At 53.9% G+C, this 25776-nt stretch overlaps 1 protein-coding gene across 2 annotated transcripts; it reads left to right on the top strand.

The window, feature by feature from the left end:
* Positions 1-3430: 3430 nt before the first annotated feature.
* Positions 3431-5435, top strand: LOC140629703 (melanoma-associated antigen 10-like). 2 transcript variants are annotated; one of them, XM_072819273.1, is made up of 2 exons: positions 3431-3694; positions 3890-5435. In XM_072819273.1, the coding sequence occupies exon 2, from the start codon at positions 4165-4167 to the stop codon at positions 4930-4932; it is 768 nt and encodes a 255-aa protein (XP_072675374.1). In that variant the 5' UTR covers positions 3431-3694; positions 3890-4164; the 3' UTR covers positions 4933-5435. The 2 variants fall into 2 exon arrangements, with proteins under 2 accessions (XP_072675374.1, XP_072675373.1); XM_072819272.1 differs by having other exon boundaries at positions 3431-3727.
* The last annotated feature ends 20341 nt before the right edge of the window (positions 5436-25776 follow it).

The following is a 25776-nucleotide window of genomic DNA, read 5'->3' as shown; positions in this document are numbered from 1 at the left end:
CTCTGCAGGGTCCAAGGCCCCGGGGCCCGGGGGGGCTCTGTGGGCAGCGCGACTCCTCGTGTGCAGCTGAGGAGCGAGCAGCGGGCGGGGGACGGAGGCCGACCTCCACTCTGCCTCCAGGTCGGGAAGCGGGGACCTGAGGCTTGTGGGGGGGCGGGGGGGACACGCGCAGATTGCCTGGCGTGGCGGGAGGGCGGGCCCAGGCCGGCCAGAGTCCCTGACCTCCCAGCCTGAAGGAGGGCCCCGCCCACCTGCTCCCCCCCCCCCCGACCCCCCAGCCTGGAGCCCATCTCCGCCGGACCCACCTGCTGGGAGCGCTGGGGACCCCTGGCACGGGGTCCGGATGTGAGGTGGGCCGACGTCCGCCTCGGAGGTCTGAGAGAGCGGAGGGCCTCGCGTGGGGGGTCGGATTGGGGTCCCCGCCGAGCGAAGGCGGGCAGGCCCGGGCTGGCGGCAGCCAGGCGAGCAGGTAGCCCCGGAGCGGCCCGGAGGGCGGCTGGAGGGGGCCTGTCGGGAATCCCGAGAATCCACGCGGGGGAAGGCGGGGCCGCGGCGTGGAGCTGAGGGGTGCCCGGAGGCAGGACGGGCCCGGGCCCTCCCGGAGCAGGGGTGAGGAGCTGAGGGAGAACTGCGGGGGTCCCCCACCCCACCTTCATGCCTCCACTCCTCCCGGAGAGATGGAGGCACTGGGCCCCCTCCTTGGGACTGGGGGGCGGCCCTGGGGAGGCCGGACACACGCGGCCACCCGGGAAATGCGCACTTGGGTTGTGGGGGTGGGGACAGGACCCCACGGAGCTCAGGATCCCCGTCGGAAGGGAGGTTTGCCGGGGCCTGAGGGGGACAGGGGCACAGGGGTTGCCTGTGGGGGCGGGGTGGGAGGGCAGGGACACAGGTGCACAGGACAGAGGGGACCCGGCGGAGGTCAGGGCCCACGCTAGAGGGGCCCCCGGGAAGCCGCGGAGGAGTGGGATGGGGCCAGATGGTGGCGGGGGGTGCTGCAAGCCTGGCACAGCCAGGTACCCGAGAGCCTGAGGCCTGGTTTGGTGGGAGCAGACGCTGAGGGGGGAGGGGAGGGAGGGTCCCGGGGCTAAGGGGAGGCGAGGGATGGACCCTGAGGGGGACAGAGGGGACCCGGCGGAGGTCAGGGCCCACGGTGAGCCCGGGAAGCCCGCGGGGGAGCGGGATGGGGCCGGATGGTGGCGGCGGGTGCGGCAGGCCTGGCACATCTGGGTACCCGAGAGCCTGAGTCCTGGTGTGGCGGGAGCAGACGCTGAGGGCTGAGGGGAGGGTCCCGGGGCTAAGGGGAGGCGAGGGATGGACCATTGACAGGGACAAAGAGGACCCCAGTAGAGGGTCGCCAGGGCTGTGAGGCCCCCGTGGGGATGGGTACCTGCTCTCACGTGGGAGTATGGGTGCTCAGACTTCCACATCCGGGCCTCCTGAGGCACTGGGGGCCCCTGGCGTCAGGAGCAGGGCCTAGGACACGTGGGCAGAGGGGAGGGCCCCGGGTGGTGCTGGGAATCCCGGTGAGGATGCAGAAGAGGCCCGGGGGACCCCGCACCCCAGCCCAGAGTCGGCCCGGGAAGGTCGTGGGGGGGGGGGGATGGGAACACGTGGTGAGGCCCCACTTCTGCATCGGGGCTCTGAGAGACCAGGGGGCTGGTGTTCAGAGCAGGGCCTCCCTGAGGGGGCAGACGGTGGGCCCAGGTCCTGCTGGGTTCCTGGCGAGGATGTCCATGGAGGACGGAGGGACCCCGCACCCCAGTCCACAGTCAGTCCCGGGAGGCAGGCCGAGTGGAGCCAAGCAGAGGCCTAGGCGCCCAGGGAGCCCCGCCAGCAGGGGTGGGGAAGAAGGGCCCAGGGAGCCTGTCCCCCGCCCCCCAGCTCAGCCCCCTCTGTGAGCCCTGGGAAGCCCCCAGGCTGGGTCATGGTCCTGATGGAAAGATGGTCACTCCCTGTCCCCGGTGGGGTCCGGGAGGAGGGGAGGGCCTGGGTGTGAGCGCCCTGGCCTCCGGTAGTCTGCCCGAGGGGCCCAGGGTCAGCTAGGGCTGGAGGCGAGGATCCCCGAGGGACTGAGACCCCCGAGGGAGTGGGTTCCCAGGGAGCCCGGAGCACCACGGCCCTGCCCCTGCTTCAGCCTCGGGAGGCTGCCGGGGGTTGGACGAGTCCCGAGCTGCGTGGTCGCTTGCTTATGTGACAGGGCCTCCCACACCTGTGGCGGTTGGGCTGGAGCACTGCCTCCAGGGTGTGGGCTGCGGTGGGGTCAGGTGGAGTGGGAGGCAATGGCCCACGTGTGGCTGGTGGCCAAGGCCAGGACTACAGGGGAACTGCAGCCCTAGGAACGCAGCCTAGAGTGGGTCCTGGGAGCCCCCAGGGCCCGAGGACCTCCTGGGGCGTGCCCTGGCTTGCCAGCCAAGTCTCCTAGAGCCTGGGGAATTGGAGGAAGGAGCAGGGTTGCAGACTGCCCAGAGCCGACCCGGGGCCTGAGGGGATTGAAGGTGAGGACCAGAGGGAGGACTGACGGACCCTGGGCCCCAGCACGTGCAGTCCAGGGAAGAAGGAGGCCCCTGTGCAAGATGAGCCCATGCTACGGTCCTGATGTCCACCTCTGAGTGTTAGGGCCTGAGGGCTTGTGCTTCAAAGTAGCAGGACCTCGGGGTTGCTTGGTGAGGGTGTGTGTGGAGGGTGTATGGCCAGCGGGGAGTCAGGGTGAGGACCTTGGGGACGTCCTGGCTGGCCCCACCTGGCCCATGAGCCAAGAAGCCAGTGCAGTGGAGTGGGGCCCTGCCCTCTGGGCAGCCCACGGAGGATGGGAGAGATCTGGCCCTCAGTGGAATGCTCACTTGTCCCTGGGGCGGGTGGGGGCAGGAAGGTGGGCTGACCTGGGGTTGGTACGGTCTTGGTGTGAGGGGCACGTCTCCTCTATGGGAGGTTGGGGGCCCGGAGGAAGAGCAGGCCCTGGCAGGATAATGTTTCAGGGAGCGGAGGGCCTGGGCCTGAGGGTCTGGACTCAGGTCAGCAGAGGAGGCGGGTGCCCTGCCCTAGCCCTGGACCAGGCACTGGCGACAGTCGACGTGACATATGAGGGGATGCCTCCCACAGCAGGATCCCTAGGGACCAGGCCGCCCCAGCCGTTTGTGTGGGCCATGGGGAGAGGCGGGACAGGTGGCCCAACTGATTTCTCTGGACTTTGGCTGGTGGGGGGTCGTGGCAGGGGCCCTTGCAAGGAAGGTGCAAGGAGGGTAGCCTCAGGGCCAGCCGGAGAGTCTTCCCAGGCCTTGCGTGGGGTCCAGGTGAAGACCCAGAGGTGCCCCCATCCCAGCCCAGATGGAAGCCAGAGCTGGCCCATCCCTTATGCATGATCCAGGAAGAATCCTGGAGACTTTGGCAGGTGTGGCCAAGGCTGGGCCCCTGGCTTCCTCCTGTGGAGTGTTGGGGACCTGTGATCTTGCAGGGACAGTTTGGCCAGAGAAGGACAGGGCCGGGGCAGTCTTTTGAGAGGCTGAGGAGGGGACTCCCCACCTTGACTGCAGGAGACCTCCCAGAGAATGTGGCAGCCGTCCTGTCCACACTGGGCCCCAGGGCTGGGCTGGCAGTCTGCACCCTGAGGACCCTCCTCCTTCCCTCCTGCAGGGACTTCAAGAACTGGCAGCAGAGGCCTTGGTCTGAGGCGGGGGTCCCTCAGGACACAGAGGTGAGGAGGCGCGAGCCAGAGCCACTTGGCCAGGTGAAGTGCACGCTCTCTCTGAGCCTGATGTCAGGGGTTCTCCCAGCCCAACACAGGGGACCCCTCTGCAGGGGAGCCGGGCACGGCCCCCTGTCAGACCTGGTACCTCGGGGTGTCTTGGCCGGGCTGCCCCCTGACAAGCTCTCCCAACTCTGTCTTCAGGTTCAGCCCGAATCTGACACCATGCCCCTGAGGAATAGCAGCGAGCTTTGGAAGCAGGGAGAAGACCTAGAGGAGGCCGAGGGCCTGGGGATGCCCAGCTGTCTGGGGCTGAGGAGGAGGAGGAAGGGGAGGAGGAGGCTCCACCTTCCCCCTCTACCCCATCTCCCCCATACCACCTATCTCATCTCTCTCTATCCTCCTCCTCCTCCCCCTCCTCCTTCCCCTCCTCCTCCCCCTCCTCCTTGTCGTCTTGCCCTTCATTGTCCTTCTCTGGCATGGTCTTTGGCCCCCCAGAGGAGGGGTCTGCTACTCCCGCGGCCCTGAGTGCTCCCCAGAGCTCTCAGAGTGCCGACCGCTCCCCCAATGGTGGGGCAGCTGGTGGCCTTGGCCAGCCCGAGCCTCCTGGCCCCAGCGGCCCAGGGGAGGCGGGAGATGAGGAGCCCTTGGTGGAGGGCAGTTTCCGCATGAAGACGGCTGCCCTGGTGGTATTCCTGCTCCTCAAGTATCGCAACAAGCAGCCCACCAGCAAGGCAGAGATGCTGGAGGTCTTCACCCCAGAATACCAGGACGACTTCCCCGCCATCTTGAGCCAAGCGTCCATCTGCTTGCGGCTGGTCTTTGACCTAGACGTGATTGAAGTGGATCCCAGGGAGCACTCCTACGTCCTCAACCCCATCCTGGGCCTCACCTGGGATGGGATGCTGAGCGATCAGTGGGGTATCCCCAAGACCAGCCTCCTGGGGCTGGTCCTGGGGTTGATCCTCCTGCAGGACGGATGTGTCTCCGAGGAGGTGTGGGAGGCTCTGGGGTTCACGGGGATGAAAGATGGCCAAGAGCAAATCGTCTGTGGGGAGCCTGGGGACCACCTCACCGTCTGTGTGCAGGAAGGCTACCTGGGGCGCCGGCAGGTGGCAGGCAGCGACCCTGCCCGCTTTGAGTTCCTGTGGGGGCCCAGGTCCTCCGAGGAAACCAACAACCTTCAGGTCATGGACTTTATGCTCCAGGTCGGTAGCAAAAACCTGGGGTCCTCCCTGGTCCTGTGAGAACAGATTCTGAGATAAGGAAGAGGGAGCTGCAGCTCCAAGGGCAGCCAGGCCCTTTCCAATCTTTTGTGGGGCCGGTATGAAGGGAGGCCTTAGGGTGCTTCCTCCCGGTGTTGTCCTGTTGGGTGTGTAAAGAGAAAAGCCTGGGCGTTCTCAGGGGTTAAGGGCCAGGGCAAGTAGGGGGAAAGCAGGGCCAAGAGCCTCCCTGGGGGCCTGGGCTCTGCAATGACCCTGGCATCCAGAGCTTGGTTTCTTTGAGGAAGCTCCCCATGTTTGTTCCTTGGGACAGAAGGGTTCCCCAGCCCCGTGTGTGAGTGACACGCACCCCTTTGAGATCATACTTGCCAAGCTCAAGTGTTAGAGTTTTGTCATGTCCTGCATACAATTTGGGAGACCTTCCCTCCTTGTTTGGGTTCTGGATGAAATCACAGGGCAATGGCGTTGGAATCTGTTGGAAAGGCCAAGAGTGCAGCAGGCAAGTGCTGGAGTATGGAAATAGGAAAATAAACCTTGTTCACTTCTCATTTCTACCCCTGCCGTGTGCCATTTTTCCAAAGCAACGTCGATGTGCGCTGCTGCATTCACTTGGTTTTTCAGGAACGGGAGAGAAGGGTCCTAACGCCAGGGGAGCCCTGCTGGCAGCTCCCTCATGGCCACACATCGGCTGAGCTCTGCTCCCTGCAAGGCTCTGCGTGTGAGCAGTGAGGACAAGAGGGGACCAGGGTCACGCCACCTTCAGGGACTGTGTCTAGCGGCGGGAATCCCCACGGGAATGCGGGGAGGGTGCCCTGAGACCTGCGCCAGCTTGCCAGCCCCGAGCTTTTCCTGGAATTGTGGGAGCTCTGTGTTGCCCCCAGAGGGGCAAGAAGCCTACCCCGGCGTCACGGCCATTGAATCCTATGTGGTCTTGGAGGGTCGTGTGCAGACAGCTCATTCTGCTCAGTTTCTCTTCGGTTCCCCTTGCTCTCCCATCCTGGGATATGTCACAGGAACAGCAAATTCTTAAGACAGGGGGTGTGGTGGTGGACGTTACAATAAGGCTGGACCTTCTCCCAACCACTAACGGTCCTCATTTGTCAGTGGTCCCGTGTGCCGGTCTCTCCTGAAATGGGACAGTAGCAGAGAATGGCAAGTGGCAGTGCATCAGGGGAAAGAGCACATTGCCAGCCCATGGAGATTTCTGAGGTTCCTGCCACAGTAATTGCAGCAAGGTGCTAGGATTGAGGAGGGATTGCTGCCCCTGAACCACCACAGCCAGGTGAGTGTGCAAAGTAGTGACCATCAGATGTGATCCTGCCTTGGAAGCACCCGCCCCACAGCCGGTGGATGCGTAGGGACATTCTGTAGACGAGCCTCTGTGCCCCACAGAGAGGCCCTGGTGGGCAGTCCTTCCTGCCACCTGACCCTTGGATCCCCGAGTCACGGCCATCAAACCCCTCATGCCCCGCACCAGGTTCCTTCGGGAGTCCGGCAGCCCGCTGCCCAGTGGCCGGGGCAGGATCTGGGACGTCCTGCTTCTGGGGCCCAGTCGGCAGCCCCCACAGCCTCTGCTGCCCACCCTGCCCTGTCTTTCCTGACCGTGGCCTCAGCCTGCAGACCTTGGGGCTTGGTCCTGTCTCCCCACTGCCAACTGCTCTCTCCCCAGTGCTGCTGCTCACAGGCACTCATCTTGCTCTGGCCGTCCCTCTCTGCCTACTTGTGCTCCCGGGGGTGCTGACCAGGGTTCTCTGGTGGTCCATGTCCTAGGGGCTGGTAAATGACACTCCTAGCCTGGTGACCCTGGCGACTGTGCCAAGTGGGTATTGTCAGAGAACTCCTGGGTTATAGCCATCGTTCTGTGAAGCTGGTGTCCTCGTGAAGGCCACTGCGAGGTTGGTTCTATGAGGCTAAGGCAGAGACGGGGTGTGTACCTATCAGCCATCCCCAGAGCCGCCGGGACCCTAGGGTCCCGAAAAGGGTACTTTGAGCAGAGGAAAGTGTAGTGGGTGATGGCAGTGGTGACCGGGATGCTCCCCCACACCCCACAGGCCCCCTGGCTCACATGAGGATTCTGTAAGAGCCGGGCAGGAGGGCCTTTGGGTCCCCAGGAGGCAGGAAGTGCAGAAGGTCAGTTACCCCACGAGAGGGGGAAGGAGGAGCACCCACCATCCTGAGGCTTGTGGCCTTGGGACAAGTCCCAGGATCAGGCCCTGTGGGACAGCCCCGGCTGGATGCGGGGACCCTGCATGCTCTCCTGGGAGAGAATTGACTGCTGGGGCCCGGGGTTTGATCCAGGCCACCATGGACTGCTGGCACGGAGCACTCAGGATGCCCGAGTACCAGCATGTGGGTCCTTGGGGAGGCATCTCCGGGGTGCCAGGTCCTGTCCCGCAATGTCTGTATTCACACACAGCGGCCAGGTGTCTGGCAGTTGTCAGCAGGCCACGGCGGATTATGCACGAGGTCCCCTGTCCTCAGCAAGAAGTCCTGACATTCTCTAGATGCCCTGAGCCGGTGCCCTGACAGGCTGGCAAGAGGCGCCTCAGCTGCGGTTCTGCTCCTCAGGAGCCCCCGTGCCCAGCGATGGCCAAGCCTGCTTTGAATGCACCCCCTTGGCCGGGCTCTGACCTACTGTCTGGCCTCTACCTGCCTGCCCTGTGTGACAATACCACTGGCACCTGCCCTGGGCCATTCCTGGGCCCGACTTGGGCCTCCCTGCCTGTCCTCAGGGCCAGAGTTAGCCAAGCCAGGCTGTCCCCACCCCCAGAGAGAGCGGGAGTGCCAAGGATCCCCGGGACTGTCCCCTGTGGGGATGCAGTGCGGGTCCTTAGACCCCCTGGGTTGAGTATTCACCTGCTGACCTGATGGGTGGCTGACGTGCAGCCTGCCCAGGGCAATGAGCCTGCGGGATGACATGGGGCCCCATTCAGCTGGGCGACAAGGGGCCAGACTCGGCCGGGGCCACGCCTGAACCCCAGGGTGGCCCTCGAGGGAGCATAGCTCTTCCAGCCCCATGCGTGTGCGATCCTCTCCTTCCTCACACACTCGGTCCTGCCCCCACGTGTCCCTGGGGCCTGGCATCCAGGTAGAAAGGATCGTGACCCCGAGGCGCTACTAAGAGGTCGCGTGGGCAGGGGTCTGTGTCAGGCTGCTGGTGGCATCGGTGCCCGGCACTCCCACGGTCCCCCAATCATGGGACGTGGAGCGTCGGCAAGATGACCCCCCCCCCCTCGGAGGACAGCTGGACCCCTGCTGGCGGCAGGGAGGACCCTGAGGTCCACACCTTCGGGCTTGGCCCCTGGAGGGCGCTCACCTGCTGGGGCGTTGTACGGCTCCCCCTGCCCCGATGGACGTTCCGCTAGCCTGATCGTGTGCACGGTCACACGGCTCATACGGTCACAAGGGTGACACGGGCATAGTCTCCCTGCAAGGTCAAGCATTGCTGTACTTTGGCAGGGTGCCACCCCGACGTACAAGGCCTGGTCCACATTGGCGTCCACAGACATCGCGGTCGTTAGCGTGTGTCTCGGGCCTGCTTTCTCCGGATGTGGAGATTGGGAACCAGGCAACGCTCATCTTCTGATCCCGGGCCCGTGAGGAGGGAAGTCGTTCTGTCACGCTGAGGATGTGTTACCCAGGCTCAAGCAATCAATAATCAATCGTGGCAACACGTGGATGCCTCCATGATATCCCAATATTAATGGGATGTGGGGGGCTTCCAGGAGGGTGAACACCTCCACATTCCAGGAGAGTGGTGCCACCCAAATCTTCGGGCACAGGTGGCCCTGTGTGCAGGATCCTCCCGGGCCTCCCCCACGGGTTGTCTTCCTGTTGACTCCCAGGGTGTCCACTGGTCATTGTTAGGGACCAAATCGCCGTGCCTCCCAGATTCACATGTTGCCACCATACGCCAGCACCTCCGAATGTGTGTGTTGCTGGACTTTGGGCCTTCCAAGTGCTGACGGGGTTCAGACGGAGCCAGTGAACATGAACTCTAAAGCCATATGGCTGGTGTCCTCAGGAAGAGTAGGAGGGGACGTGGGGAAGGCGACAGCGCCTGGGGCGTGCACGCACGCGGGGGGGACCGTGTGCAGAGGCGGCAACAGTGTGGCCACTCGCAGAAGGAACAGAGAGGTCGTGAGCCTGCCGGCACCGTACCCTTCAACTCCCGGGCTTCAGATCTGGGAGGGAACCCATGACTTTTGTCCTGGCAGCCGGGACACGCGTGCTCGGGCATGTTGGAGTGGGCTGCGTGACTTCTAGCTTTTTGAAAACTCGCACGTGGGCTCCCAGGGTCGAAGACCATGCTCCTTCCACCTCGTCCAGGGAACATCCACTGTGTGACGCTGGGGACAGATGGGCACAGCTGTCTTCCGGCCCCGGGGTCTCCTGGTGCCGGGCGAGGAGGCGTGGGTTCCCCTCCTGAGCTCCGGGCCGCTCGGGTTCTGCTCTGTGGGAAGCCGGCCGTGTCCCCGCAGCCCCTCATGTTCTCGCAGGTTTGGAGGCTCCAACTTCAAGAACCAGGGTTTAGACCATTTGGTTTCCGGGGTGGGCAAGCCTCTCTTCCCGGCTCAGAAAAGGCCTTCGTGTCACTGGGTCCCTCCCGCGGCCCCACCTCTGTGCGCAGGTGGGGCGGGGAGGCAGATGTCCACGTGTCCTCCACTTCTCATGGGGACGCTAGGGCTGCCGGATTTGGGCCGATGACCTGCATGGCCTCGATCACCCTCCCGCCTCCCTAGGGTGCCTCTTGGCACAACCAGTGGTCCCGGGGCATAGGGCTGCACCAGAGCAATTTGGAAGAGGACTCAGCTTGGTCCCTCACACAGGGTGGGGATGCCTCCCGGTTCTATCCGGTTCTAATCGGGAGCCATCTGTCCTTCCCGATTTTGGTCTGTGCGGGTTCATTTTGGGGCTCTACTAGGTTTCCCGGGAGGTCCCCACCCCACTAGCTTTGGAACTGTGACCAGCAGGAGTGGGCAATGCCAACAGGACAGCCCCGGGGCTAGTTTAGCTCATCTGGTGGACATACCATCCTTGGTACCTGAGCTCAACCCACCCCCCAGCCGCTGGGCTCGGCCCCCGCTGTCATGCCAAATCCAAGAAAGTCACCGAATACCTCCCAGGGCCAGAGACCTAAAAGGGGGCTAAAAGGGGACCCTGTGCCCGTCCACAGGGGTTCCCAGGAGGCTGGGGCTGCCTCTGGCCTAGATTCGGGTCGAACCCCGTTAGGACCCTCCTGATGGAGGTCTGGGGCTCCCACTTCCCTGGCTGTACCTCCGTGCATCCCGGGTGGCGGAGGTCCCGGAGGAGCCTGGGGGCTCCCGAGGAGCAGCTTGGCTTTTTGCCAGGACCACCCTGGGGAGGAGGAGGTTCCTTTGCTTGGAGGCTGGAGGAGCACAGTGGGCCCAGCCCTCCAGGGACCTGGCGGCGACGTCCATCCCAGCAACATGGACCCCCGACCATTTCTGAGGGCCTGCGCTGGGCCGAACATGGTGGCCTGGGACGTGTCCCTGCACCTTGCACCACTCCACTGACTTGCTAGAGCCGGAGGTATGCACAAGACCCTGGCGGAGCCTCTGACATTAACCTGCCAGTCTACGGTGCACACTTCCCCGCAGAGGCTTTCCTCCTGAAGGTTCTCTCCAAACCCCGCGGCTGTCGCCCCCACCCCAGGGAGTGCCCAACACCCGAGCCCCTGCTGGCATCCCGGCCCACAGACCAAGCCCCTCTGGTGCTTCAGCCTGCCGGGGCTGCGGGCAAGCTCCGTCTTCCATGTTGCTGAAGCGCCTGGAACGGACCAGGTGAGGAACCTCAGCACCTGGCCTCGGACTTCTCTGGGGCTCGAAGCCACCCCCGGCGGCCCGGGGCCGCGAGCTCGGCCACCAGGCCATGGAATGCAAGCTGCCCCTTAGCCAGAGACATGCCACTTTGCCAGAACGTTGGCCTCATGGTGGCCTCACACCCCTGAAGGCCCAGCAGGCCACCGGCTCACGGGAAGGCCAGCTGCCTTTCTGGAGGACCAAGAATAGGAGACCCGTGGCCCTGCAGTTCCCAGGGGCCCAGTGCTGAGCCCCAGTGGGGCAGGCAAATCCATGCTAATCAGGAAGTTTGGAGGAGGAGGCACTAGTGGGCAGAGTGGAGAACTGGGGACAGGGCGGGCTTTTGAGAGTGGCCTGGATCAGGAAGTGGTTTTCGTTTCAGGGAAGGATATGTAAGAATAATTCTTCCCCTGCCAGAGTGTAGAGATAAGGCCCGAGATTGGATTGGTGGGTCCACCCCATGGACCTCTGTCCTCTGTGGGGAGGGAGCCTCTCGGGGGCAGCGCAGGCTCCTTCCCCATCTTGTGTCATAACCCACTCGTGGGATGGGGCGCTGAGGGCTGTCCCTAGCAGTGGGTTGTGACGGCCGCCATGGGGCTTGAGCGGGGAAGAGCCACAGAGCTCCTGCTCCTAAGCTCACTGCCACGCCATCCTGGCCTAGAGGATTTTCTGTCTTTGCTCCCTTGCACAACCCCAACTTGGGCCCCACGTTCCGCAGGATGCCAGCTGCACTAGCTGTGCGCGAATGACGGATCTCGTGCTTTCTAACTCTTTTGGTGTAATAGAGATATTGTGCTTCTGTGTCTTGTGTATGTTGATCAAAGGCCCTCGATCCTGCGCTGGGCTCTCAGGGACACGGGCAACCCCAGGGATAAGTCGGCAGCAGCTCCAGGTCTGCAGGGCAGGAATGCTTTGTGCTTTCTCAGCAGGGAGAACGAGTATGTGGAGTGCGTAGCCGACTCAACGACCTCGTTTCTGCCAATTAGAGCTGGCTTTTCTGCCGTAGTGTTCTCTTGAACCCCTCGACCTGCAGTGTTCCACGGGAGACGCCAGGTCTTAAGTCAGTTGCGCCATGACGTGACCTCCCCCCACTGGAGGATGGGAAATTGGTCTGAACAGGAAGAGCTGGAACAGGAGGCAGGGTTAGGAGAGGCCCCACCGGCAGACAGGTGCCGGGGGAGGCCGGGATGAGTTGAGGGTTGTCCAGACGTGTAACCCGGGATTCCTGATTCAGACTTCTAGGCCCGGGGCACGGGCCTCACTTTACATACCAGACCCATCCTTTGCTGGGTTGGGCCGGGCCAACCTCGCACAACAGGGCGTGTGTGTGTGCGTGTGTGCCCGTGTGTGTGCACGCGGGTGCGTGCACGTGTGTTTTAAACATGAGTTGGTGAGGATAGGTTACGGTTAGTAACCCTGGACCCAGGTCCAGCTGCCCGGGGATGGGGGTAGGAAGCAAAGGCTGATTGTCTTAACCTTAGCAATTCTGGGCTTTTCCTGGCTTCCAGAGAGACCATAAGGCACGGCCCCTTTGCGGCGCCCAGAGCCAGAGTCCTGTCCTGCTGCAGCAGTGATTAGGGTCGTGGTAGCAAAAGGATAAAAGGAGGTTTTCCTCAACGTGCGGCCAGATCACCACAAACCTACCTCACTGTGTTCAAATGGGACACGTGCGCTGGAACGCGTCCTGGGGTGCATGTCTGCCCCTGGGTCCCTGTCTCCCCTGTTGCAGCCCCCTCTCGTGACCCCATTTGTCTGGGTTTTGTAGGACTTCATGCATGGCTGACTGTGTGATTGCTAGGTGGCCTGGTTTGTGTCAATATAATGTGTTGCTCTTCTCCATGTTCTTTTGGGGCTTTATTGTTGACAAACTTATTTTTGCATCGAGAAAACTAGCCAAAGCATCTTCCAGAAAAGAATCTGCACCAGGAAGAGAATATGAAACCCAGCTCGATGACCCCTCTCGAAGTGTGGCCTAAAGATTCCGACGACTCCACCCTCCCACCGGTCACCCTTTGGCACCTTCACTCAAGAAGGGACAGAGAGAAGGGCAGCCTGGGGCTGCTGCGGGTGGGAGGGGGTCCATCCATCCTACGGCCATGCCCCCATGGAAAAGCAGGTGATCCTCCTGATGCTTGTCCCCCCTGGGCCTATCCCTGTGGCCTGATATTTCAGCCAGGTTGCTCCTGCTGACGTTTATAGAAAAGTAGTTTTCCCAACAGGGTGTGATTCGGCTTGGGGGGCATGTGGAAGCCCCAGATCCAGAGGCCAACTCAATGTACCTCCGATGAGCTGAGGTCTTCCCGGGGTAAGGAATCTTAGGAAGGGGATGAGGACGTGGGTGTGAGTGTCAGTTCCTAAGGGAGCGGGCTGGGCCAGAGTGATTTGCCGTGGCCGGGGCAGCGCTACACTCAGGGGGATTTATGATTTATGAATCAAGCAGGACAAGACATGTGTTCTGTTTGCTGACCATCAAACACATCCTGTGGTTACTTGAGACGTACCTCCCTTGACCGACATAGCAGGGATACCAGTCTCGGCTCGTGCCCGGGGTATGAGCTCAGAGATCCTTCTCTGGGCTGTGCGGCTGGGAGGATCAGTAAGAGGTGGCCAGGCAGGGAAGCCTCTCTAGCACATTCTCCCCCTCGTGCACGTTGCCAACTCCTCCCCAACTATATTTTGGCTTGGCACTCGATGACCACCGGAGATTTCTGTGTCTCCAGACTTGAGAGCATTTGTCTAACAGCAAGTCCTAAATAGCTGTGGCCTCTGGCTTCCTGTAACGCACATCCCATCAGCAGCAGATGAAAACCCTGGGCTGAAACACCGCCTGAGTTAGCGCAGAGCCAGCCAGGGCAATCTAGCCAGAAATCACAGGGCATTTTATGGCAATGTAAGCGGTCCTCAGCCCCTGGTGTCACCAGGTGATGCCTCGGGACCACCAAAGTGCCCGTTTGAGGGTGGACTGTCTCGAGCCTCGAGGATCCTCTCGGCAGGCTCCACAGCTGTAACAAGGTGCCTGCATGGTCCCCAGCCAGAGGTCGAGTATCCAGGGTGTCCGTCTTTCCCTCTACACTCTGTCCGTTCAGGCTGTACCTGAGGACTCTTTTGAGATGTTTGGCCACCCATGCCCACCCGAGGCCTTGTGCACGCTGGCTGGGAGTTCCCGGGTCCTGAACCACGTCTAAAGTACGATGCACATGGTAGCGTGGAAAAGGAGGAATAGCTGCAGGGAGCAAAACTTGTGCACTCTGCCACCTTTGTCACACACCAGGCAGGGAAGGCTTTGCCACTCCAGATGCTCCCCCTCTCCCCCGGAGACAACAGGCTGCCAGGACCTGGGGCCCGGGGGTACCGGGGGTACCAGGGGTGCTGGGCGTCAGTGGGGCCAGAACGAGACATGTCTGCTGCCCCCCGTGTTAAAACCTCCCCTTCTCTCCTGGGTGAGTCCATCGGTGCCCCTGTCCCTCCTGTAACAAACGCTGCTTGTCCTCAGGCAGGAGACTCAGCCTGGAGGTTCTGTTTCCCTCTGTGCTCACTCTCGGTTCTCCCAGCAGCTCTCGGAGCCTGAGGTTTCTTTGGTGGATCGAAAGAGACAGCTGTGGGAGGGAAGAGATGTTACAGCCTCCTGTGTCTATAGCACAAATGTAACTCCAAGCACATCCCCAAGTTCTGACTAAGTCCTGCAGTATAGGTAATAATGTTCCCTGCGCTACAGCTATGAAACCTGTCCACCTGGAGCCATAGTACCCTACTGACCTCGGCTCCATCTCACCAACAAGTCAGAGGCAGACCACGTTGAGGAACCTGGAGCTCCTTCCTCAGGGCTTCAGTGAAAACAGAGCCTACCAAATTTCCCCTTTGCTGGCTAATGTCCTATGGAGTACACACCTTCCCAAGTCCCTTGGGTGGAGGGCCCTGCCACCCAGCTGTGACCAAGTCCTTGGTGTCTATTCAATCTTCCCATGTTCCCATTTTTCCCCAACTTAAATTCATACCTTGAAACACTTGAGGTTGACTACCAAATTCCAGAATCCAAACTGCCTTACAGCAGAATGCTGCCTACCTACCAGGCCATCAGCCATCCCTTGCTCTGTCCTTGGAAGGTCTGTCTGGTTCCCCCACGCCATTCATATCGACAGTTCATCTTGTGACAACGACCCTGTCACAAAACATTTTTGAGCTAAGAATATAGTTCTGCTTATGAAAATATAGGTAAAATCCCACCAGATCCTCAGCAGTACACTTACTGTCTGCTATAAAAGTTTGTTCCATGTCACAGAACAGTGTATGTCCATTCCTTGGAGTAGTGAGCTTTCAAGGTTATGTTCACTTCAATGCCTGAGAAATAATACATATTTAGATATTGGTAAAGAATTTGTAATTCAAAGTCAAACAGATTCTATGGAATGGCTTATGAGACGAATCAGATCATTCACTGGGAATCATTGCAATCAGTCTCCTAGGGAGAGTTACCAACGATGATTAGGCTTACCAAATGCTGGTCTCCAGCTTAGGGAGCCATTGTGCTAAAGCAGGAAGTCTTGATGAGGAACTGGAAAACACCTGCTGCATTTCCCTATTGGATGGCCTGAATCCTCTAACCTACAGTCATGTACACAGTTACAGTTTCCATTTGGATCTCACTTGTAGGCTTATTTATTTATTTATTTATTTATTTATTTATTTATTTAGCTTGGGTATCACCTTGACTAGTTTGATTTCTCTGTCACTAGAATGGTGGAGTTGGTAACCAGACACAAATTCTTAGATTTTGATTTAAGCAAAAGTGAACTAACTTACTGCGTATTTGCCTCACAGTCCCAATAACAGTGATAGGGAAGTGAAACCCAGAATTCAGTCTGTGCAGCCACTTGTTTCTTGGTAATGGTATTGAATGTGTACACCAGCAGGAGAGGGGCCACAATGTTCCCCCAATTAGAAATAGAGTTACAAGTCTCTGTCTCTTGGGCAGCTCAAATGACTCAAGGGTTTAGCTCCGCCTTTAGCCCAGGGCGTGATCCTGGGAACCTGGGATCAAGTCCCATGTCGGGCTCCCTGCATGGAGCCTGCTTCTCCCTCTGCCGGTGTCTCTGCATCTCTCTCTCTCTCTTTCTCTCAAAAATAAATAAATCTTAAAAAAAAAGTTGCTGTCTCTTGAATGTACCAGTGGATACTTTAGGCAAAGGCTTGATTTTCTACTTCTGGAGCCCATTGGATTATTGTATCCACCCCTCCAAACCTAATTTGACTTCCTATTTGCCATTTCTTACTACATTGGTCATTTCTTCCTAAATGGTAGAGCTGTCCTTCCAGCACTTGGAGGACATTGGCTCAGCTTGCTAACTCTACAAGGAGTTTTTCTTGCCATCATTTTATTCTTTCACGGCATTGTACTGATTTTCTTTTTTTTTTTTTTTTGATTTTCTTTTTTTTAAGATCTTATTTATTTATTCATGAGAGACACACAGAGAGAGAGAGAGAGAGGGCAGAGACATAGGCAGAGGGAGAAGCAGGCTCCATGCAGGGAGCCCCATGTGGGACTTGATTCCAGGACCCCCAGTATCACACCCTGGGCCGAAAGCAGGCTCTAAACTGCTGAGTCACCCAGGGATCCCCATGACAGTTCTTTATATACTCTGTATACTACACATTTATGCATGATGAACAAGTATTTTCTCCCAATCTGTGGGTGGTATTTTTTTAAATGATGTCCTTTGAAGCAGAAGCATTTTTAATTTTTATGAAATTTAAGTTATCTATATTTTTGTCATTTGGGTATTGGTATCTGCTATGGACTGATCTGTGTCCCTACCCCCACATTCATGTTAAAGCTCCCCATGCCATGGTGTTTGGAGATAGGCCTTCAGGAGATAGAATTAGATGAGTTTACGGGTGGTGGGATCCTCATGATGGGATTAGTGTGCTTATACTATCCTTCTGTGTGTGAGCACGGACAAAAGGCCATATGAGGATACAGAAAGAAAGTGCCTATCTTCAAAACAAGAGAGGAATTTGACTGGAAATTGAATCCTGCCAGACCTTGGTCTTGGACTTCCAGTCTCCAGAACCATGAGAAATAAATTACTGTTGGGTAAGCCACCCAGTCTATAGTGTTTTGTTATGCTAGCTCAAGCAGATTGAGACTGTCATATCTAAGAAACTATCGCCTAACATGACTTCATGAAGAATTACGCCAATGCTTTTCAGTAACTATTATGCACAACCATCTAGCATACTTACATATACCTGAGATTAATTTTAGGTTCAGTAACACTAACGAAACTGGCCTGGGAAGAGACAGGCAGAAAGGGAAGAATGAAGCATTCCAAAGCGAGTGCCTCTCTGGGTAAGAGAAGAGAGCATTCATTCCATGAAGTTCTTCCTGAACCCAGCAGGAGATGGTAGGAAGAGTCTTCACATGTCTGTGGCTGGCTGGCTGTGTGTGGGATGTGTCTGGTGGTTTGCGAATGAAGCTGGCAACCAAAGCTGAAAAGGAACACAAGAATAGCTATTGCTTGTTTTTTGAAATAGAGGATGCTTCCATTGTTTCCAGAATCCAATCATATGTTCAAGCCCCCCACAATACACACATATCTACAGTGCCATAGAGTTTCAAACTCCAACTAGGCTGCAGTAGCCATGAGTCCTTTATCCCTCGATACTTTACACTTGTGCTCCAGACACTCAAGACATTCTTGACTCTCCACCCAGGGTGTGTGTGTGTGTGTGTGTGTGTGTGTATAAAAACCTATTTGGGTACTAGGTCTTTTTTTCATGCTAAAAGGCAATTCCATGAATGCCTACAAGAAGGCAATGGGAGCTTAAGATTACAGACACTCTCGATTCAGCACACATTCTGTGGGCATTGGTGTTTTATTTATCACAACAGTTACTGCAAACTGTCTGTGGGAAACATGATCATTCCCATTTTATATAGTTTCTCAAGTTCTCAGAGACATGAGGCAGTGTCCTCAAGATCTCACCCTAGAGATCTTCATCTGGTTGAGAACTCCCAAAGTTATCAGTGGTTGGCAAAGGGTTTTGTGGAGGGAGAGTGGGAAGGACCCAGAGTCTAGTTGGTGAAAGGAGTGAGGATTAGGGTGGTCCTTTTCTTGGTTTCTGTTAACTGGGGCTTTGCTATTCATTTAGGGATGGCAAGGGATTTCAAAGGAAGAAAAAGTCTGCCAATTTGAAGAATCCAACCTAAAACATTTAAACAACCTGAGAAGAACCATAACCTGCAGACTACATTCCAGAGTATCATATGAGATGCTGTAGTGGAGATAGAAGGGACACAGTAACTCTTTAGGGATGTTTTAAGATTTTCCTCACAACTGTGTAGTCCTTCTTGCTGAGATCTGGGGGTGCCATCTGGGTGAATGAAGCCAGAACCACAGTTAGGTTTGCTAAACTAAAGGAGAAGCCTCGCTGGCAAGTAGGATGGAGTTCAAGCAAAAATGTAGTCTCGGATTACATGGCTCCAGGAGTGAAGAGGAAGTGAAGCTTGTGGGCAGCGGGTGGCTGTTGGAAAAGTGTCCTTTCTGAGGAAAGCAGTGGAGGGCTCGTGAGTACATTCTGTGTCTCTGTCCTCTCCACCCCCAGTCTCTGTCTTAGTTATGCTCTCAGCAGCTCACACCTGAACAGGTGATAGATTTTATTTTTACTGATCGGTCTTGTCACCACCAGCCATTCTCTGCCATGTGCCCTGTAGCAGAGAGTGTCTTGGGATGTCCGGCTAGTCAAGACTCAGCCACACCTGAAAAATCTTCACTGGCCCCTAAGTAAGTTTCTACCGCTAGCATGCGCCCAGCATTTCCTGTGCACATGGCCAGCAGCCTGAATTAGACCCTCTCACCAGTTTCCTCGGATCCCCTTGCTCCTTAAATTCATGTCACCCAGTTAACAGAAGGTCCAGGGTCAATGCCAATGTCCCTTTTATATGGACACATCCGATCCTGTGTATATTTCTTCTAAGAACAGCCAGACCGCATTGAATGGCACACGAGTTCTGTACCCCAATTAGTATATCTGGGTTTCACAGGAGAGGACTTAGCAAACCTCTAATTGCTCATCTGTTTACTAGGTGGGAATGAATAGTGAATGTAGTTGAGATAATGAGGACCTGGTTGCTCAATGTCAGAGAAAACAGTTCCAAGTACGAAAAGAGAAAGGCTACAGAGTGGTGGAAGGCAAAAGACGAGGCCAGATGCAGAGGCTCGGGCTAGACCTTTAACCCAGCATGTTAGGCTGCGGAGCATGACCCGAGGTTGAGGGCAAAGGGCAATTGAGTGAAGGGGAAGGCACTCCTTGGTTTCCAGAGGATTCATGCTTTCTTGTTTCACAAATTTATCAATATTTATTTTTTTAATTTAAGGTAAATACACATAACACGAAATCATTCTACAGTGTCCAATTCAGTGCCATTTCATACATTTGCGGTGTTGTACGACTATAGCCTCTGTCTGATTCCAAAGCACTTGCATCACACCAAAAGCAAACCTCGCATCCGTTAAGTGGTCACTGCCCATTCCCTCCTCCCTCATACCCTGTCAACCGCTACTCTGCTTTCTATATGAATATACCCATTCTGTGTATTTCTTAATAATCAGAATTTGCAATATGATATCTTTGTGTCTGGCTTCTTGCAGTCAGCAGTTTTTAGGATGCATCCATGCTAAAGCCTATATCGGGACTTCATTCTTTTTCGCAGCTGAATATTTCTTTATAGGCCTATACATCTTGCTTATTCATTCGCAAATTGATGGACATTTGGGTTGCTTCATCCTTTTGCTATTGTGAATTTTGGTAAACATTTCTACACAGGTAATAGTTTAAATACCTGTTTCCCATTTTAATGAGCATATACATTGGACTGGAATTGTCATATAGATTAAAGTAAAAAATATAAATATAAATTTTAAAAAGTTTAACTTTTTGACAAACTGATAGACTTTTACCACTGGCAAACATCTTTTACAACAGCTGCACCATTTTTCATTCCTACCACGAACGTGCCAGACAGTAAATTTCCAATATATCCATTCACCTATTGATAGTTCACCTATTGATCTCGGTTCTTTACTACGAGGTATTTACGCAAAGAATACCAACAGAATTATCCAAGGGGCATCTGCACTCCATATACACTTTCTTTACTTCTTTATTTATTCATTAGGTTTTATTTATTTATTCATGAGAGACAGAGAAAGAGAGAGGTAGAGACATAGGCAGAGGGAAAGCAGACTCCCTTTTGGGACTCAATCCCAGGACCTTGGGATCACCACCTGAGCCAAAGGCAGATGCTCAATCGCTGAACCACCCAGGTGTCCCTTCATATGCACTTTGGAATCAGCTTTTCCATTTCTTCAAACAGGATTGTTGGGATTTCTTACTGGGATTGTATTGAATCTGTAAACTGCTTTAGTACAACTTCTATCTTAACAAAAGTAAGTCTTCAGCTCCATGAACGCAAGATATCTTTCCATATCCTGAAATCTTCTTTAATTACTTTGAGGAATATTTTGTAGTTTTTAGTGTACAAGTCTTGTATTTCCTTGGATAAACTTATTTTTAAGCATTTGATTCTCCTTTTACTTTTTTTTTTTACTTTTTTCTCCACTTTGTCTTTATTATTATGATTATTTATTTATTATTTATTAAAAAGTATTTTTTTGCCTAATCACTCTGGCTAGCACTTACAGTGTAATAAAAATAAAGGTAGCAAAAGCAGGCATTCTCGGCTTTTAAAAGAATATTATTTATTATTTATTTTAGAGAGAGAGGGAGGGGGAGAGGGAGAGGAAGAGGGAAAGAGAGAATCTCAGGCAGATGCTCCTGAGCATGGAGCCCAATGCAGGGCCTGATCTCAAAATCCTGAGATCATGACCTGAGTAGAAATCAAGAGACAGCTGCTTAACCGACAGAGCCATCTAGGCGGCCCTTGGCTTCTTTCTTATTTCTTGGCTTAATGGGAAAAGTTCAGTCTTTGACATTCAGTATGTTAGATGTGGATCTTTCCTGAATACCTTTTAACATGTTAAAGTTTTCCTTTATTTCTAGTTTGTTGAAAGTTTTTTTTTTTTAATCATGAAAGTGTGTCAGGTTGTTTGTTTGTTTGTTTGTTTGTTTGTTTTGATGTCTTTGTCAGGCTTTACTTCCTCGGTACTGCTGCCCACACAGAATGAGATAGGAAGTATTCCCTCCTCTTCCATATTTTGGGAAGAAATTAAGGATTTCTTTCTTCTATCAAGTATTGGTAGCATTCACGAGTGAAGTCACCTGGTCTTGGGATGTTCTTTCTTTGACACTTTTGATCACGAATTCATTCTCCTTACCTTTTAGATCTGTTTGAATTTTCTTTTCCTCTTGAGTTACTTTGGTTGCTTATGTTTTTAAAATTATACCCAGTTCATTTAGATTATATAATATCTTGAAGTATAATTGTTCAGAGTACTCTTTTACAATCCTGTTGGTTTCTTTAAGACTTATTTTACTGGGGCGCCTGGGTGGCTCAGGGGTTGAGCATCTGCCTTTGGCTCAGGGCATGATCCTGTGGTCCCGGGGTCCTGTCCCACATCAGGCTCCCCGCAGGGCACCTGCTTCTCCTTCTGTGTATGTCTCTGCTTCTCTCATAAATAAATAAATAAAATCTTCTTTAAAAAAAAGAACTGTAATACTACCCCGACTTTCATTTTTTATATTAGTAGTTGAGACTTCTTTTTTCTCTCTCTCTTACTAAATGTTTGTCAAAATTTTTGGTCTTTTCAATGAACCAGGTTTTCTTAGCTGTCACATACTGATTTAATGGAAATTTCCTTCAATGCATCGAATCAAAATTGAGATCCGAATCTTTGCAGGTGTTCTTTTAGTTTGTGTTAGGCCATACCACACTACACCACATCACAGAAGGTGACCTAGTATGCTGTCTTCACTTACAGCCAATTTGAGAGTTTTTGTGATTACAGCAATACCTTCAACATTCATCTAGTATTGTTATAGAAAACACTCACACTTTACACCATAGTAGAGTTTCAAATAGGCAATTCTATGGTATTTATTTAAGGAAAAGCTTGAGAGAATCATTATTACTTGATTGATCATAATCAATCAAAGTATCAACTCATGATTTCCCATGATGTATCACCTTTAATCTGAGAACTTGGGCACATCTCTCAATTTCTAATTAGGCTTTCCAACACTCACTGGAGAATGTATATAATTATATAAGTTGGTTTTAAGGATGAGTAACATATAGCAGGGTGGAATCTGAGGAGTGTTTGTTTTTCATCCAGCTATCCTGCCCTCCCTCTGGGTAGAGTCTAATTGCCAGCCTCGAGGAGCTTCCCAGTGACTATTCAAATACAGAATAGAGAAAAAGCACTGAGGCACCAAAAGCTCGTATAACATTCTGTGAGTCAAAAAGCTAAATAAAGGTGAGGAAACAAATACTCATCTTGGGATCCAGCTTACCCTGTAGCTTATGCTCTGGTAGAAAGAAATACTTTCCAGACAGATAAGGAAGACCAAAGTTAGTTACAGGTGATCTCAACCCCCAAAAGCATCAAAAGTTGAATTGTTCATCAGTTCAGACACTCAAATAACGGGTACTCTTGACCTTTCAAGAGCTCCATAGACAGGGGCCAGGTAGCCTTATCAGAGTCCAGAGGCTAGAGGGCAGGCATAGCTTTGATGAGGTTCCAGGGAGTTCTGGAGCTGAACTGATGCTTAGCCCATCCACAAATTCTATTTCAGCAGCTCCTTCAGAGATAACCATGATAACCCAGCAGAGACAACAGGACACTGACATATAAACAACGTCCAAATCTCAAGGTTTTTCACTGTAGAGGAGGAAGCTATAGTGATCTAGGTGGTGGTGGATTAGAGCCAAAAACATCAGTAAAAACTCTTATGTAGCTTAATACACATATAAATGATTACATCTAAAATTTGTATACATATGTGAATACACACAGGGTAGTGAATACACATATAATTTCTTCCTCTGTCAGCCAAGGAGCCGTAGGAGCACTGACCCCAGATGCAATGTGTGTACGTAGTACACAGACCTAGGTTTCTCATATTATACTACGGTAAATGGAACAAGGGCTCCATGGAAGAATTGCTGATTCTAGAAATGGGACAGGGAAATATGCAAGATGAGTCTGAAGCATCTTTTAGTGCCTGAAAATAAAGAAATGCTAAAAAAAAAAAACCAAATACATAAAAACAAACCAATGAAAACATTTCCAGGAGCGTGAGGAAGGTACACACAGAGGGAGCTAACAGGAAGAGCACCCAGTGGCCAAACCTGGAACAAGTTAAACAACACAAAGATATAGAATGGTGTTGGATTTTAACCCAAAGTGTAATAGAAGTGCCCATGTGTGTGTACTGAGAAAAGACTTTGACTTATTAAACACATAAATATGGGAAAATAGGCAGATCTCCAATGGAGAACAATTCTGGATTACACAGATACACTCACTTCAAAATGGTAGAGCATAACTCCTTAGAAACTGAAGTGTGGGCCACATACGGTGACTTTCTTCCAAAGAGGACAGTATGGAAAGGGGGCTGACACCAGTAAGTTTAACACCTAAGAGGCATTAACTTGGTCAGGTGATCAAGGTAAACCTCATCAGTGATAAATCAAGTTACTGGTATGTAGTGCTGGTAGGATGTGATGACAGTAGCACTTCACCGCTGTAGCTTCCTTCCAAAACACAGAACTCCTGACTAATCATGAGTAAAAGTTCAGAAACATCGAGACTGAGGGCCAATGTACAAAATATTTAATCACTCCTCCCCAAAAGAGTCAAGCTCCTCAGAAAAAAAAGAAACTGCCACAGCCAAAGAAACACTAGAAATAATGTAAGGCGGTATGTTGGTTGGGATCCTGGAACAGAAAACAGACTCTGGGTAAACACTGCCTAAGTCTGAGTAAAGTATGGCTTCAGTTACTAATAAGTAAAGTGTCAAAATTACCCCATTAATTGCAACAAATGTGCCACATTGACGGAAGTGGTTAATAATGGGAAACTGAGTGAGGGGCGTAAAGAAACTGTGACTATCTTTGCAAATTTTTTACAAGTCGAAAAGAAAATAGTTTAAATTTTTTTTCTTTTTTTTTAAATTTATTTATTCATGATAGTCACACGGAGAGAGAGAGAGAGGCAGAGACACAGGCAGAGGGAGAAGCAGGCTCCATGCACCGGGAGCCTGACGTGGGATTTGATCCCGGGTCTCCAGGATCGCGCCCTGGGCCAAAGGCAGGCGCCAAACCGCTGCGCCACCCAGGGATCCCAAGAAAATAGTTTAAAATTAAGAGTTTGTTGAAGTTTTTAAAATAAAAAGGGCAAAGAGCAACTGAACAAAAGGTAATGGCTAAGTTTCAGAAAAAGAAAGAAAGATTCAAAGGAAAAGCAAACATAAGCACACAAAACCAGGCAGTGTGCAACACAACCTTCCTGAATCTTCTTCACTTCTTTCCCTTCCTTTAACTTCTAAGCCAGCATCATACACTAGTCTGCATTCTTCCATCGCATAGACATTTCTGGAATCCATTCCTTCCTCAAGCCCTGCAACCCCTGTGCTAGCCCTACCTCCCAGCTGTCTTCCCCGGATTTTAGCAGGAGGCTCTCAATGATGCCAGATGGAGACCTGCAAACACTTATTTGCCCACGAAGGGCCTTAGGACACCTGCAGGGGTATCTGCCACAGGGCAGGTCTGGCAAGAGCCAGGCAGCACCTCAACTCCTCGCAAAGGAGACCAGAGTGTAGAGCAGGTCTTTTGCTCTACCTGGGAAAAACCAGAGGCTTCTCAGATCGGGAAGATAAGGACCGAGAGTGAGTCCTCAAGGCCAGGGAGCTATTGTCTGACTTGCTTTGCCCTGCTTACAACAGCTCAGGGCCTGGGTGGATGTGTCCACACAAGAGGCTGTGGCTAAAGAGATGCACCCCAGAATGACTCCAACAAAGGGGGTAGGAGGCCCAGGGGTGTCCTAGCTCCTACAGCTCACCAGTCCTTCTGAACTCTGGACCCACCAGTTCCCCACAGCAAGCAACATTAGCAGAGGTGTCTCCGCGTCCAGCCTCAACTGCCTCACAGGGTCTGCTCCTGGGACTTGTGCCAAGGCCACCAGCCTCAGGATGGCAGGTGCTCCTTCTCACCCCTCTCGTGGGAGGCCGACCTTCTGCACAGCCTGCTGCCTGGGGCCCGAAAGCCCTCCTGCCCGGCTGCTTACAAAATCCTCATGTGAGCCCGAGGGCCTGTGGGTGTGGGGGAGTATCCCAGTGACCACCGCCATCACCTACTACACTTTCCTCTGTTCAAAATGCTCGTTTCCAAACCCCAGAGGCACAGGCAGCTCTGGGGATGGCAGAGTGGTCCACACCCCCTCCCTGGCTCAGCCTCAGAAAGCCAACTGGCAGTGGCCTTCACGAGGACACCAGCTTCACGGAGCGGTGGCTATGACCCATGATTCTCTGACAAGAACCACCGGGGACAGACAGCTTCCTGTGGGGCAGCTCCTCTTTTGAACACCTCCACCCTGGCCTTGCACCTTAAAGGCACAGGATCTGGAGTCTTGCCCCTAGGAAATCATGTGTGCCTGACTTAGGTCCCCTAATAATAAAAGACAGTGGACTGTGCTCTGTGAACTCACAGTGTGGTAACAGATCCCTTGACTCCTGAGGCTTCTGTAGAAACAGCCTCATGTGTTTCCTACACCCCCAGCTTCGTGCTGGCCATTCTCCAACTGTCAGGACCCAGTCCCTCAAACTTGTCCCTCATTTTCTCTCACTGGGGGGATAGGATCCTTGACCCTGCAAGGAGGAATGTGGGAGGAGGCATGCACCATCCTCTTGGGTGGTCTTGTCTCTGCACCTCAGCCACAGACTTCTGTGTATTTTCCAGTTGGCCACCTGCAATTGTCCAGAGTGGTGGTACAGTCGGAGGGACCATACAGTGGCCAAGGGGCCAAGAGCCCTGGGGGCAAAGGGGTAGAAATGTGCCCTTTTTCTTTGCAGCCCAGGATGGCACCATTAC

Source organism: Canis lupus (assembly GCF_048164855.1).
Source record: "Canis lupus baileyi chromosome X unlocalized genomic scaffold, mCanLup2.hap1 SUPER_X_unloc_4, whole genome shotgun sequence".
Lineage (NCBI taxonomy): Eukaryota > Metazoa > Chordata > Mammalia > Carnivora > Canidae > Canis > Canis lupus.
This window is presented reverse-complemented; position numbering and strand designations above follow the sequence as displayed.